The sequence below is a fragment of the Fringilla coelebs genome, assembly GCF_963513975.1.
Source record: "Fringilla coelebs genome assembly, chromosome: 1".
NCBI classification, from domain to species: domain Eukaryota; kingdom Metazoa; phylum Chordata; class Aves; order Passeriformes; family Fringillidae; genus Fringilla; species Fringilla coelebs.
This window is the reverse complement of record NC_140028.1, coordinates 82,272,701-82,287,646: the sequence shown is the minus strand read 5'-3', so window position 1 is coordinate 82,287,646 and position 14,946 is coordinate 82,272,701. Positions and strand designations below refer to the sequence as shown.

Here is a 14,946-nt window from a genome sequence, read left to right as displayed (position 1 = left end):
CAAGCCAACCTCAAGAGAGGACTGAGGTGAAAATGAGCGTGGGTCAGTCGTAGGCTTCACTGATGTCATTCAGATGTCAGAGCGTGCACTACTTCTTTTGGGATTTGGCGTGAAATGTCTGTCCCTCTTCTTCATGGACACAAATAGCTTGGAAATTATGGCCTGGCCTGATGTAATCTGCTGTGCTGCCTTTTTGGAGCAACCACCATCAGTTAAATATTTCTCATGTCTTAGATTTGTCCTGTTTGTAGCTCTTTATGTGTCTAATGAGCTTTGCCAAAATATTCAAAGAGCTATTGGAAAGTTAAGTATTTATCAGAGTTCCTGGATCCCATGCTCTTAATTTTAAAAGCTCAGAATTTTTTCATACCACTTGTGAAACATGAATTTACACATAAAGCCTGTGTAAATGAAGCCCCTTTGATTTAGATATGGAGAGACTTAATTACAGAATCTTAGATGCCTGCATTCAAAAAAATAACCCAAGCCTCACACTCCGTAGATTTACTTTGATTTTCCAAAAAGGATTTTCCTAAAACTGAATGCAACTGGCATTAAAGCACTGACCTTTTCTGTTTAACATGCTTGTGCAGTTTCCTCCTTTTTTCTGCATCATTTCAAGCTTCAGTTTTAAGTCTTGAAAGTGCATGTTTTCAGTAACTTCTTTCTCAAAAACTTTTGGATTGCTGCTTCAGGCCAACAGCTTCCAGATCTACTTGATAATGTATCTGCTTATTTCGATTCAGAACTGTTTGCCAGACTTAGGGTTGATTTTTTTTTGTGCAGCATGTGTCTCTCAAGGAAATCAGATGGCATACAGTATGCTCTCTCTGAAGACTGAATCCATGCCTGAACAAGGCACCAACAAATGGGGCTGGGGAAAAACAATAGATAGTTTATCTGAACTTTTTCCTTTGTAACTTTGCATTGTTTCATATTATGAGCATGGAAACAAACATATATATATATATGTTCATAAATTTGACTCATTCTGTTAACCCACCAAGCCACTTGAGGCAGCTGTTTATAATTCCTAGTGTATCAGCAGACTAGAAGTTTTAACAGATGCACAATGACTTGCCAGCTGTTAGCAGAGTATAAAAGCTGCCTGTGTGATCTTTCCTGCCTGATAAATACAGTAATTTCATAGAATCATTTCGGTTGGAAAATGTCCTTAAGATCATCAAGTCCTACCTGTAACCTAATGCTGCTAACTCCTCCACTTAATTGTGTCCCTGAGTGCCACATCTACGTCTCTTTAAAGTGTCTTCAGGGATAATGATACCACCACTTTCCTGGGGAGCTATTCCACTGCTCAGTAACCCTTTGGGTGAAGAAATTTTTCCTGCTCTCCAAATAAAATCTCCCCTAGTGCAACTTGAAGCTGTTTCTTTTCATTCTGTCGCTTGTTACCTGGCAGAAGAGGCTGACCCTCCACCTGGCTACATCCCCCTTTCAGGCAGGTGTAGGGAGCAGCAAGGTCTTCCCTGAGCCTCTTTTCTCCAGGACATACAACCCCAGCTCCCTCAGCTGCTCCTCACAGGACACTCTCTAGACCCTTCTCCAGCTCTGTTGCCCTTCTCTGGAATCGCTTCAGATCCTCCATGTCCTTCCAGCTGTGAGGGTCCCAGAAGTGGATGCAGGATTCACCAGTGCTGAGTACAGGGGGACAGTCAGTGCCCTGCTCCTGCTGGCCACAATATTGTTGATACAGGCCATGATGCCCTTGGCCTTTCTGGCCACTTGGGCCTGTGCTGGCTCATGTTCAGCTGCCTGTGACCAACATCCTCGTTTGTTCTGCTGGGCAGCTTTCTAGACACTCTTCCCAAAGACTTCAGTTAATTTAAAGCTTTTTGACCCAAGAAATGTGTTTGGGTTGTGAGATTCTTTGTGCACGTGCCAGCTGAGTCTTGGAGATGAGAGTCATAGTTTCAGCATCATGCAGATTGTCTGTGTCTGTTTGGTTTTTGTGCGTGCTTGAGGTTGCTGTAAGGAAAAGGAGGCTTGCCTCAAACACTTGTATGACTGCTGTGCTTGCAAAACTATTGTGCTTGAAATATGTTTTTTTTTCCTTCCTTGAGGCATTTAGAATGGTTAGATATGCCAATCTTAGATAGATTGTATCAATAGATACAATAATTTTACCCTTTGCCATTTGTAACAGGAGAAGAGGAAAAAGTGTTAATAAGTCCTGTGGGGAATTCATAGATGTCACCTCTGCATGGTATGAATTAACTCTCATATTGAGATAGATGGCTTTGTGACAAAGGAGGAGGACATGGATGCTTGACTGTCTTTTACAAGTTTCTTGAAGAACATCTGGGGTTTTAGCAGTCAGCATGTGGATGTCATTTTGCATAACATGATCTTCAGCTGCTTTTGGGTTTGTTTCAGGTGCAGACTGTATGAAATGCCAGATTTCTCATTTAATTTATTTTTTGAACTTTTCAAGGGAGCGGGAGAGGGAGAGGCATCGGCACCGTGACAGCAGAAGATCACCATCACCAGACAGATCCTACAAAAAGGATTACAAGAGAGCAGGAAGGTAAGGAAGGCTGCATGAGCATTTGAGGCTCTGTGCATCCACTCACACGAGGTTTTGTGTATGCATCTGAAACCCAGAAAAAATGAGTGTCTTAAATTTAAAATCATCTACTGATACATACCAGTTATCTCAGACCTTGTAGAGTTAGAAACAGGATTTGTTTCTGGAGAGAGAGTGTTTCACTGCTGTGTCCTAAAGACTTTCTCCTAAGTCTTCTAGTCCATAAAGTACCAAATTATTTAAAGTCACTCAATCTTTAGATTATCTTTTAGAGGCTTTTCTTATATTGCTGTTCCTTTCTGAATGCTGGATAGTTGAAAATATTGCAACATTATTGGTTTTGTAGGTAGAGGAGATTAAAACAAAAGTAGGTAGTTTCCTTATTCTTCTTTCAAAAGCATTACTCTTGTGATGCACCTTGTGTTGTTCAAAGGTGTATTAGAGTAACAGAAGTGTGAGTTTTGTATAATGCTTTGAATCAAACTCAAGTTCTTTTGTCATACCAATAGTTTGTGGACTGTGCTTTGAAACTTCTTAGTATAACTTCTTGTTGTGATAATGTGACTTAGTTTTTACCAATCAGTTCCTAACTTAAAAGAAATTCACCTAGAATGCAACTAAGAATTTTAATTTAAAATTACATGTATTTTTTATTTTAATTATTGAATATGGCTTAAAATAAAAAGCACATCACATTTTAAGTCATTTCTATAGTAGTTCAAAACTACAAATTACTCTTGTACTCTTTATGGTGCAAGAGTAAAAAAACTTTAAAAGCTGGAAAGGCAACTGGATTTTGCTGCAATTTAAATGATAGAATGACTTACTGATATGAAACAAACTGGTTTTCATTTTAAAATAATAAAGAGAATTGCTTTTGTTTGCTTTCTCCCACTAAGCCGGTCTCCAAGCAGAGAGAGAAAGAGAACCCGGTGGGAGGAGGACAGAGAAAGGTGGTCTGAGAACCAGAGCTCCAGTAAAGAGAAAAATTATACTGCTGTCAAAGACAAAGAATCAGAAGAGAATGCATCTGAAAAAAATGAAGAGGAAGATGAGGAATTGCTTAAGCCAGTCTGGGTTCGCTGTACCCATTCTGAAAGCTATTATTCCAATGACCCTATGGATCAAGTGGTATGTCAGTGAGAGCTCTAAAATGACTGCAGACAGTCCTTTATAATATGAGCCCTTCAGCAGGATCATCATTTTGTGTCATTTAATTCTTCTCTCTTCCCAATCATCTCAGTCTTTTAACCCTGTTAGGGACTTAATTTGTTGCTATTCTCTGTTTTCATCAGTTCCTTCTGTCTGTTAGCATTCAGATAAGTAGTACATGGAAGAGGCGTACTTTTTTTTTTTGTCTTCAGGATTGAAAGATCTATTTTTCCCTGTTATACACTGTGTTTAACCTGTGAGCAGAGATGCCCCAATCACTGTATATTCCTGCAAGCTTGGAGAAATGCTATACTAGCAAATGAGATAATTTCTCTGCTAGTTTACCTGGTGAAGAAGTGCAATAATATGCTAAAGCTTTATTAGGTATTCCCATGTTTCACTGAAATATCTGTTTTTCCCACCTTTTTGGGTTTTTTCATGAAATGCTGATACATGTTGACTTGTGCTATTTTAACACTGTCCTTTTTTTGTTCTGTTGTTGTTCTAATTTTTTTATTAACAGGGGGACTCTACTGTAGTAGGAACAAGCAAGCTCCGGGATCTGTATGAAAAGTTTGACGAGGAGTTAGGAAAGCGACAGGCAAAGGCCAAAGCAGCCAGGCCACCATGGGAGCCACCAAAAACCAAGCTGGATGAAGATTTAGGTAGGCTGAAATGATGACAAAGCTCTGAAATGCACTAATCTGTAGTTAGCCTCTTTTGGCAGTTGTGTGTATTTAATAACTTTGGTAAGTAATTTTAAATCCCTCCTTTGTATTTTGTATCCATGGGAGTTTTACTGTAGCTTTTGATAGAAGTAGGGCTAGATTCTTTACCCAGAAAGCCTAGGGGGAAATAGAGAGTATTGAGCACTACTACCAAGTGCTAGTTTCTTTCAGGCCATAAAACACCCTGAGCGTGATCAGGTAGTTCAGAGAATGGCATATGAGAGTCTTTAAGGAGCTCCTGGTTTTACTTTCTAAAAAGCAAGCGAGAGTAGTGGTGATAGACTGTGCTGTAAAAGCAAACATCTGAGTTTTTCTTCACTATTGTATTTTTGTTGTGTTACTCTGCTTAGTCTGATCAGACATCTGCAAAACTATCAGTTTTCATAACATACATAATCTGCATTATCTTGTTCCACCCATATGGATCTTCTGACAGTGAAATACGGTGAAGATCCTACATAGATCTTCTGACTGTGAAAATCCAGCAGCATCAAGTACTGGAGAAATACTGGTTGAATTAGCAGGGCAGAGTTTTTTATAGCAATATGTCTCCTTAGAAGTCAGTTAAAGCTATTTTTCTTGGTTTGTTTTGTGAAAATTGTTGTTCTTTTCATGCTTCCAGCATTTCAGTGTTTCATACTGTGTTTTTTAGTCAGTTGCTTTAGTTCAAGAAATTTGTAGGTACAGTAATTTAGATACTCTGTTGGGTTTGTTTTTTAAATATTGGCTTATGTTGGCCAGGTTAGCTGCTTCAAACTCTCAGGTCTCATCTAAGTAACTCATTAAAAAGTCGCATATCAAAAATTCCAAAGCTGAAATACAGGCATAATTACATGGTTACATCCTGATGCAAATCATTGCAAAAGGATGCAATGAAGAGGAAAGAAAAAAACTAAATACAGATGAAATAAAATGTGAACTTACTTTTGTAAAGGAGTTCTTCACATTTTTTTGAAGATTGAATTTGCATATATTTAAACTCCTTCAAGAGTCTCTAGCAAAGTTAACTGTAGGGTTTTTTAGGAGGTGTTTTTCCATGTGTGGATGAATCAAGGACATGGCTGCTGCACTTAACATACCTGTGTAAAGCCCTCATTCCTTAGATCTCTGAGGAAGAAAGCCTGCTGCTCCAGGCTAAAGTATGATAGGGCCAAGGGCAACTTCTGCGTTTTCTTTTTGCACTCTTTCTGGAGAACCCTAAGGCTCTACGTCTTCACTGTTCCCCTGGGCTGACTTGGTGTCCATGCTTCTCCTACAGCCACGTAGTGTCTAGTAGTTTGTCTTATTTTGTACTTCAGTAAAGGCTGTCTTTGTTCTGGCTTGTGTTAGCAGCAGTCATGTGTTGCAGTGGGATAGCAGTGCGCTTCAGGAGTACTTTTAGATCATGAAAGGCTGATGATGGAAGAAATTCTTTACTGTGAGGGCAGTGAAGCACTGGAGCAGGTTGCCCAGAGAAGTTGTGGATGTCCTATCCCTAGCAATGTTCAAAGCCAGGCTAGATGGGGCACTTTGCAACCTGGTCTAGTGGGAGGTGTCCCTCTCCATGGCAAAAGGATTGGAATGACATAGTCTTTAAGGCTTCTCCCAATATGATTGTATAATTTCAATACATTACATTGAAAAGTTCTGTGTTAGTCTTTTAAAACTCCAGCTTACTCTCACAGGTTCCATGCATATTTTGCACCTGAAAATAGACTTCATAGACTTCAATATTAATCAGATGTATATCAGAGAACTTTTGAAACTTAAGTTATTTGTTGGAATACATGTGCGCACTTTGTGAGGAAACTCTGTTTCAGCTGAGCATAGATGACCTATGTAAGCCATGTGTTCTAAGTACGTATTTTAATAAATGCCTTATGCCAAATTATGAACTGTGTAAAAATACATCTTGAAAAGAAAAAAGGAGAATCATTTTCCTAGTGATGTTCTCTCCTTTTCTCTCTCTCCTTTTTCTTTCAACTAAGGAGAGTCTTCTATTCAGTAAAAATGTGTTCTTTGAAACCATAGATTCACAGTATTTGAATAGTAATATATTTGCTCTTATGTCAAAACTTAAAAAATGGAAGAAACTTTGCATTTTATTCCAAGAATAAAATAAGCTTCACTTGCATACTGGTAGATGTCTTGGCTACGAAGGCATTTATTTAAATTGGAGCTGAGGATATCTGTGGAAATAAGTGACTAGAATTACATGCATAAGAAAGGGAGTCACTCCACAGTACTGCAGGAGATTAGAGATGTTGAGATTAAGGTTTTTGTGTGGGCTTTTTGTTTTTTTTTAATGTTAACTCCAGACTTTAATTCATGATAGAGAGTGCATTGCTGTGGAGCATGTGGAAATGTTTTTCAGCCATTTTTATTTCTTCTGTGTGAATCAGAGAGTTCCAGTGAGTCAGAGTGTGACTCCGAAGATGACAGCAGCTGCTCCAGCAGTTCAGATTCGGATGTTATTGACGTCATTGCAGAAATTAAGCGCAAAAAAGCACACCCTGATCGTCTCCACGAGGAATTGTGGTACAATGATCCAGGACAGGTAGGGTGTGAGGGAAAAGTACTGGGTGTCCAAAGGTCATTCTCCCAGTAAATTGAAAATTTTGTTGTCAAACATGCAGAGTGACTTCTATTTCAAAATGCTTTCTTTGCCCCTGTTTTCCCTTTTCTTTCTCATCTTCTTCAAAGCGCTTCACTTTTGATTTCAAGAGTGTGGTTCCAGCTAATTAATGCTGGGGATTATTCTGTTGGAATCACGTCTGACAACATTAATAAAAACTGAATGCTAACAATGTGCTAATGCTGTTCTTTTAGCCTTGAGATAGAGGTACCCAACTGGAGAAAAGGCAATATATTTACATCCTTTACAAATTTTTCACCTTAAGCTCTCAGCTCATAATGATAAATAATGTTTTAAATATGCAGTTAATGCTTCTAATTTCTTGTCTAATGGTTCTTTTGTAATTGCATGGAGATTGTAGTTCTCATTAAATGTAATTGCTGAGCTCATGAAGTGCTGTTTTGAATGTAGACATTGCACAGAAGACTAGTTTGTGTTTGCAAATCCACCATCTTCATCTTTCTTACTTAAGTATTTAACAATCTATTCTCTCATTTCATGTGGCACCTCAGTAAATTTATTTTTCTGTCACTTTGTGTGATGTATGAGTTTAGCATGCAACAAATCATAATGTGAAGAGATACTGGAATGCATATTGCCACTGTGGTAATTCAAAAGTCTGTTGAATATTCTATTACAGATTCATATTTATGCTTCTAGTTAAAAAAATGATTGAGCATAGCTAGCTGGTTTTATTTGTATGGAAAACAAATTAGCAAACTGTTTAGATATTTAACAGAAAAAATCGTGTAGCTCTTAGGCACACTTCAAAGTAATGTTCTATGAAGAATATTAACAGAAAAAAAAGTGAAATAACTGTAGAAGGAATAGATCCAGGAATGTTTGGTATATTAATTTCCTGATAAAAAAACGTGCTTTACCAAAAACTTTCTTGAGATTGACTCTTGATCTTTCTTGAAAAGGCTAAAATCTATCATGGTGAGCCTGTCAGTGCTGTACTACATCTGTGTAGATTTTATTTGAAAACATTTTATAAAGTTTTCATAGGAATTTATCTGCTTTCTGTCAATAAATAAAACAGGAATGATTGCCATGCGCTCTGAAATGTACAGGTACACCATCTGACATGGGACTAGATTTGTGGGATGGATCTTCCCAACCCTTCAATCTGAGAAGCTTCTTTGTTAATTTGGATAATCTCCAGCAGTGCTGACAGTTGCCAGAAAATAAATTGTTAAATTCAACACCGCAGTGGCTTTTGCCTTACAAATGTGATCTGCTTGTTTGTGTTGCTCTGTTGTCAGAGAAGGCATTGCTTATGTAAATTTGTGATCTCTCACCATCATTTTACCATCAAATCGTGATGGCTGTCTGCAATCTGCATTGTTTTTCTATGAACAGTGTTGTTAGGGACAAGATAGTTTTGTATCTGATTCCTTCTCAAGTCTTGGGCTTTACAGGTGCTTCACATCTCTCTCAGTTTTGGCCTGAACAGAGGCCATATTCGTGCTGAACAGTTCTAAGAATTAAGGATGAGATTTTCAGAAATACATGATGATTATTTAAATAGCCTCAGTAGATGCTGAGTTTTGGAGCACTGATGAGCAATTAGCTGTTGACTGCTTTTTTAATTCTCTTCTATCTTGTTGCTGTACAAGCCAGTGAGAAAGCATGCCCCTGCCTATGAGCATGATTCTATTTCTTTGAACCTGTTCTTTCCTCAAGGGTCTCAGAGTATGGGAAAAACTGTGTGAACAACAAGCTGTCACGTCACCCCATTGTTAAGATTGTGTGACTGAGTTTCCAAAGGAGTAGGGAAGTGTCCTGCTTCTTCTGTTCCTTTGCACATACGCATTGTGCCGGTCTGAACTGAGGTTAACATCAAAACTTAAAGGTTGCATCCCTCTCCCAGCTGCCTAAAGCTAACAGTGGTTTTGTGATTCTTGCTTCCTGTGGTATCTTCCCCTTATATCTATCATGTGATGATGCCATTTAGCCCCACCGTGGATGCTGTTGGTGTTTTCAGACTGCTTGTAATAGCCTGGAAAGTTCTGCTGGCTTTTCTATTGCATTGCAAGTTTAGTGTTTGGTTGGTTGGTTTTTTTCCGTAAGGCTAAAAGAAGTTTGACTCCTTGGATTCAAGCTTTGATTAAAAACTGGGGTTGGGAACTTAATTTGTTTTTCTGGTTTGTTTCTGGGCTTCTTATGTTGGATTTCTGCAATGAGCATAATGTAAGAGCAGAAAGCTTAAGGCTGTTGCAGTAGATAGTCTGCATTGATCTTTGTCATAAAAGTGAAAAGAAAGACACCAGCTTTATGGTGTATTGCATTGGCCCTTTTTGGTATAGGCACTTGATGCACCCATACAGAATACTCAAGTGGGTATTTTTTCCTCTTTTATCTTTTTTACTGATCTATTCAGAGGATGGATTTGAAGTGTTCCCATCAGTTCTTTAAAGCACCAAGTAAAATATTTGAATAGCCTGCATTTTAGAGGACAGCCTTGTTCCATGGCAGAGGGCTTAGTCGAGGATGGGTTTTCCATCAGAGAACTCAGTGGAAATGTTTGAATATGGAGAATTCAGCATGTAAATATTGACACATGCATGTTTAGGACTTGAATTTTGTTACAGGCAGTCAGCAGGCTGTTTGTGTGTATAAGCAATGGAAAAGAGGTATATTATAGCAGGGTGGTAGAATTCTGCTGAGAATGTTTTTCCATCTTGAGCTTCTGAAACAGTGATGAAGTTCTGATGCTGCTGTGCATTAGTCTGCAGTGTTTTGGGTTTTATTGGCTTAAGAACATCCACTTAATCTAAGCATGACAGGCTTTTAGAAGCATCAGCACTCAGGGCATTAAAACCAACATACTTTTCCAAAACCACTTTTTCATAAAACCAGAATCCTATTTTGTTTTTGACAGATGAATGATGGACCTTTGTGCAAATGCAGTGCTAAAGCCCGGCGAACAGGAATAAGACATGGCATTTATCCTGGTGAAGAGGTACTAGTAATTCTAAGGATTGCAATTATGAATACAAACTTGCAGCTGCATACTCCTGCTTGGGTTGATTTGAGGGGGTTTTCCCATGATTTATGGGCTGAGTGAAAAAACCTCTTGTGCTACTTTAAATCACTTAGTTGTGTAACCTCATATTTAAAATGCAGTACTGGTAATGAAATCCACCTGGAGACTATAGAAAACTTTTGCTTGTGTTTGTTTAGTTTTAGGATTTTTTTGGGGTTTTTCTGAATTATTTTGTTAATAGAACTTGTGATCAAAGATCTGCTATCTTCAAGTGGATGAATGTGTTTTGAAGGGCCCACTTTGTGAAGTGATTGCTTTAAAAGAAAAGTAAATAGTAATTCTGCTGCTGAAAGAAGCAGGCGGCTTGTCAGGAGGCATTCTTGCCTTGGCACGTAGGCTTTACCATTTCTCTTCATACTTTTTCTTGAAAAAAATCATTTTTCTGTTGGCCTTCTTAAATATATTTACTGAAACAATTGTTTATTGTTTGCAGTTAAGGAGTTATGAACATTTCTGTGAATTACTTCAGAAAATTCGCTTTGGTCTGAAGCTTATTATAACTTTCTCCAGTTCAGGATCTACTCCTCCCCGTGTTGCATCTAGGGTTCTTCTTGCAGAAAAGGAAGAAAATTTAGGAGGAGAAAACTACTATATATAAAACTTGCTGCATGAAGGCAGCTGCTCCCTGGAACAATGCCATCTGGGAATCCCAGGTTTCACAAAACCTCCTTGGATATAATACTTTTCACAGTGTCCTGTAGGTGAAGCTGCCTACTTTTGAACTGCTTATTTGCAGCTGCCTTGTTGCAGCTGTGAGAAGCTTATTTTGGCGCTAAAGAACCACGTTCCTTACTGCCAGAGCAGTGTAGTGGTGTAGCTGTCTTGCCATTGCCACAGGCCAGCTTTTGTCCTGCAGTTCAGAATAGTACCCTGCTCACTGCAGTGGTTTTATTCTTTTTCCCAGTGTATTCCAAACAGGCTGGTGGCAGCCTCTGAACTGCAATTTGTATGTAGGGCATATGAAAAAGTGGTTTTGTCTGGCCGTTGAGGGGTTTAGGTCTTTACACAGGACTTCTTCAGAACAAGCTGGAAGGAAACATGAAATCACAGGTGTCCAGCTGCTTTTGGACCTCAAAGTCAAGCATTACAGCCTGGGAGATAAGAGTGGTGTTTCCAGTGCCACCTCTGTGTGATAGAATTTCCCCCAGGCAAATGAGCTGATACCTGTCTGTCTTGATGATGTACTTTGAGATCTTCTCATGATGTCCAGGCTCCTCTTTGTGAGCTTTTAAAATGTGTTTCCTGAAACAGATTTATATAGGAGGGGAAATCAGTCTGGAACATAAACAGCTAACTGTTGTGTGTAAGAGAGATGGAGAGTTAAATGCAAAATGAAAAAAAAAAAAAAGAAAAAAGAAGACAAAAAACCACTTTTTTTTGCTTTTGAATAGCTTTAAAAATATTTCTTAATGTGAAAACGGAGATAAGGCCACACTTTCATCCTTCCCAGAATGCTTAATTATGGCTACCTGCTTTTATTTAATTTTTCCTAATGCATATTTCATGGCTATTAGAAATGCTTTATTCTCTCTTTTAATCTAAATTTGCCTTGACTCTACACATAATTCTATTTATCTCTTTCTTTAAGCCCATTAAACCATGTCGTCCCATGACCAACAATGCTGGAAGACTGTACCACTACCGAATTACTGTGTCACCTCCCACAAATTTCTTAGTAAGTACTTTATAAATAATTCAAACTAGGACTCTGATTTTGTTTTCTGTGACAAAAGTCATACTGCTTCTTGCTTACTCCCTGATGGTTTTGTTTGCTTTTTTAAGACAGACAGACCTACTGTTATTGAGTATGATGACCATGAATATATCTTTGAAGGGTTCTCCATGTTTGCACATGCCCCGCTGACAAACGTAAGTGTGGTCATTGCTGCATACCTTAAGTTTCATACAGGGGATTTCTTTAGAAGGGGCTCATTCTGCCCTGAAGCAAAACATCTCTGAAACACCAATACATCTATGCTACAAACATCTTACCAGCACCGGGCACAGGGGAAAGATAGTTGTGCTAATGAATCTCAGGTTTTGTCTTGACTGATTGTGGTAGGCAGCGTCTTCGAACTGTGACTGAAGCTGTGATGTGCATCAAAGTAGTGTTTTTATGTGGTTTCACAGTTTGGAAGTGAATTAAACCATGGAAGAACTTTTTAAGACTGCTAATTGGATTTAAATTGGCTGCGTGGGTTTATTAAGTTGGCAAAGTTCAAAAAATAGCAATAACAGCAAAAAAAGGTTTTCCATAAAAGTGACAAATGAAATTTTTCAGAAATCCACTCTAAAGGGTTTTCTCTCTTAAAACTTACCTAGATGTATCCAATACTTTGTAACAGCTGTTCAGCTTCTTCAGGATCTAGCAAGTTACAATTTTTTCCTAAAAGTTGTAGATGTGTACAGGTGTTTAATTTTGTCTTTTGAAAGCACATCTAAAAAGAAAAGCACATGATTGGTACCTGACTGCCTTGCTTTTCCAATATAAGCTGAGTTAGACAAACATGAATTGAAAATATGCAGATTCTTAATTTCTGTACACTTGAAGATGTTTTTGTTATCTTGGTAATTTCAAGGTTGTCTCAAAAAGTTCAGTGTGTGTTAGTTTCTATGAGTTTTATGACTGTTACTGGCTACATCACCAATGCCACAACTCAGTGTAATAATGGTTATGAACACAGGATAGAATAGTTTGCTTACATAATGGATATGGTAACACTTCCCTTCTGGTGGTCAGGGGAAGGGAGTCTTGTTGAGAAGTCAGTGAGCGCGTGGAGTTCAGCCTCTGGCATGGCAATGGGAAGCACTGCTGCCCAGTAGCATTAACTCAGCCTTGGGGTTCAAGGCAAATTTATCTCAAGGCTTGATGTTTCCACTTTGCAATTGAGCAAAAAGGAGCAGTTTTGTTTTACTCACATTAAATAATAAAGAGTCCTCCTTATCTTTAAAATTTTTGTGTCTACTGTATGACAGGAAGGTAGAGAGTTATGGAAATCTTCAATATACAGGCAACAAGGAAAACTCTTCTTTGATATGAGTAGTTGATGGAGCTATTAAGCTTACTGTAAAATGCATGTTTACATGCACTTTCAGACAGGGGAAGTGAACAGCTACAAATTGTTCTTTTTGACAGAGTTGAATACAAAGTTACACTGTGGTGCCAATTCCTGTTAATAGCAGATATAAAGCCCTTTGGAAGGAATCCCTTGATGTCATGAGTTGATTTTGGCATACAACATAAAACCTGCTCTTTGAGGGACACTTCAGAATATATTTGATAAAATGGAGGTAGCAAAAGGTAGTAAAAATGGAGATCTGAACACTAACATCTTTGCATTAATCGAATTTCTGTAGTATGAAATCCTAAGTTTGCATAGTTAGGGTTATTACTAAGTTACTGCTGTTATTACTGAGTAATAACTGAGCAGTTCAAGTATTAGGGAAAATGGTTAATACATTCATAGAAAAAATTATTTTCTTACTATAAATACCAAACCAGTTTTATAGTACAAACCATGTACTCCTTTAATGTGTATTTGCTTGTGTACATGGAACTCGAGTTCAAGGAGATCTTAGTTGTGGTCACTTCTCTAAAGTATTCAACTTCTAGTTTATGTGTTAAACTAGAAGTTTATGTGTTAGAAAGTAAGTAAACAATCCCTGGGCTTTTTTTAAAGCCTCACTGATTTAAGTGTGACAGGTTTTCATCTGCTCAGATTCTAAATGGTATATTTAGCTTCCAAGGTTTTGGGAGGGTTTTGTATTCACATTTAATGCTGTATCAAATTGTAAGAAATGCAGTTTTGTTTGGTGCAGCTTTATAATTTATCCTACAGATATGAATAGATTTTTGTAGTCAAAATAGTCTAATGTTTAACAGTGGGCTGTAAGAAGATGCAGGCAGAATATTGCACTTAAGCTATGTATATTGATTTCATTGCAACCCCAGCACTGTTCAGATATTTATTTGTGTGCTTATAAATGTAAAATAACCTTGGGTTGCTTCACTTTCACAGATCATGGAATTGTTCTAAAATTCTTTCATACCTTTGAGGCCAGTGAGTAGTAAAATTTGGTAAGACCTGTAGATGTGTAAGGGAAAATTTGGTGGTTTTGTAGTCTTTTAGGAATTTAGCTTTTTATCTCAGAAAATCCCATTAAAAAAAAATGAAACATCTTCAGCAAATTATGGACTGTAAAAAGGTGAAAAAAAGGAGTTAAATGTTTGTCTTGCTAGCAAGTTGGATGAAGTTGAGAATATTTATGGCGTGAATGTAGTATAAAACTGCAATTTATCCCTAAGCTATAACATTTGACTTAAAACTGCATTTTAAGACAGTACAGCTGACACAATTGACAGTGTGCTAAAAACATCTTGCTTTCAGATCACTCTATCAATCTGACATGCTGTGTCACAAACAAATTCACTTGCAAATATCCAAGTGAAAGAAGACAGGTTTACTGGGAAAAGTACAAGTGTACTTTTTCTCCTAAAGAAAATTTCATCTCCAGTAGATGGCATTATTTAACTTTCCTTCACCATCCCTCCTGTCAGCACTGTGTTTTATTATTGAAGTGAAGGCTGGAGCTGGTACTCCCTTTACATGTGCTTGTATTCTTGTCTTTGCATGATCTCCCTGAGCAGCTGTTTTAGTAAGGGCCCTTTTCAGCAGACAGTAATACCTTGCATACAAAATTGTATTAACTATACATTTGATGCTGTATGGTTTTTAATGCTGAATTTCTCTTTTCCTTCCAGATTCCTCTATGCAAAGTAATCAGGTTTAACATTGACTATACCATTCATTTCATTGAGGAGATGATGCCTGAGGTAAGATGGAAAATTAGTCTGAGT

General features: G+C 37.9%; 1 protein-coding gene across 2 annotated transcripts in view; it reads left to right on the top strand.

The window, feature by feature from the left end:
- Positions 1-14,946, top strand: part of DROSHA (drosha ribonuclease III) — a 75,079-nt gene that overhangs the window by 4,294 nt on the left and 55,839 nt on the right. For both annotated transcript variants that reach the window (XM_084217337.1, XM_084217338.1), the window contains 8 exons: positions 2,453-2,545; positions 3,445-3,676; positions 4,221-4,362; positions 6,807-6,961; positions 9,924-10,004; positions 11,677-11,763; positions 11,871-11,957; positions 14,851-14,922. In XM_084217337.1, coding sequence (XP_084073463.1) covers positions 2,453-2,545; positions 3,445-3,676; positions 4,221-4,362; positions 6,807-6,961; positions 9,924-10,004; positions 11,677-11,763; positions 11,871-11,957; positions 14,851-14,922 — 949 coding nt within the window. The remainder of the gene's footprint in view (positions 1-2,452; positions 2,546-3,444; positions 3,677-4,220; positions 4,363-6,806; positions 6,962-9,923; positions 10,005-11,676; positions 11,764-11,870; positions 11,958-14,850; positions 14,923-14,946) is intronic.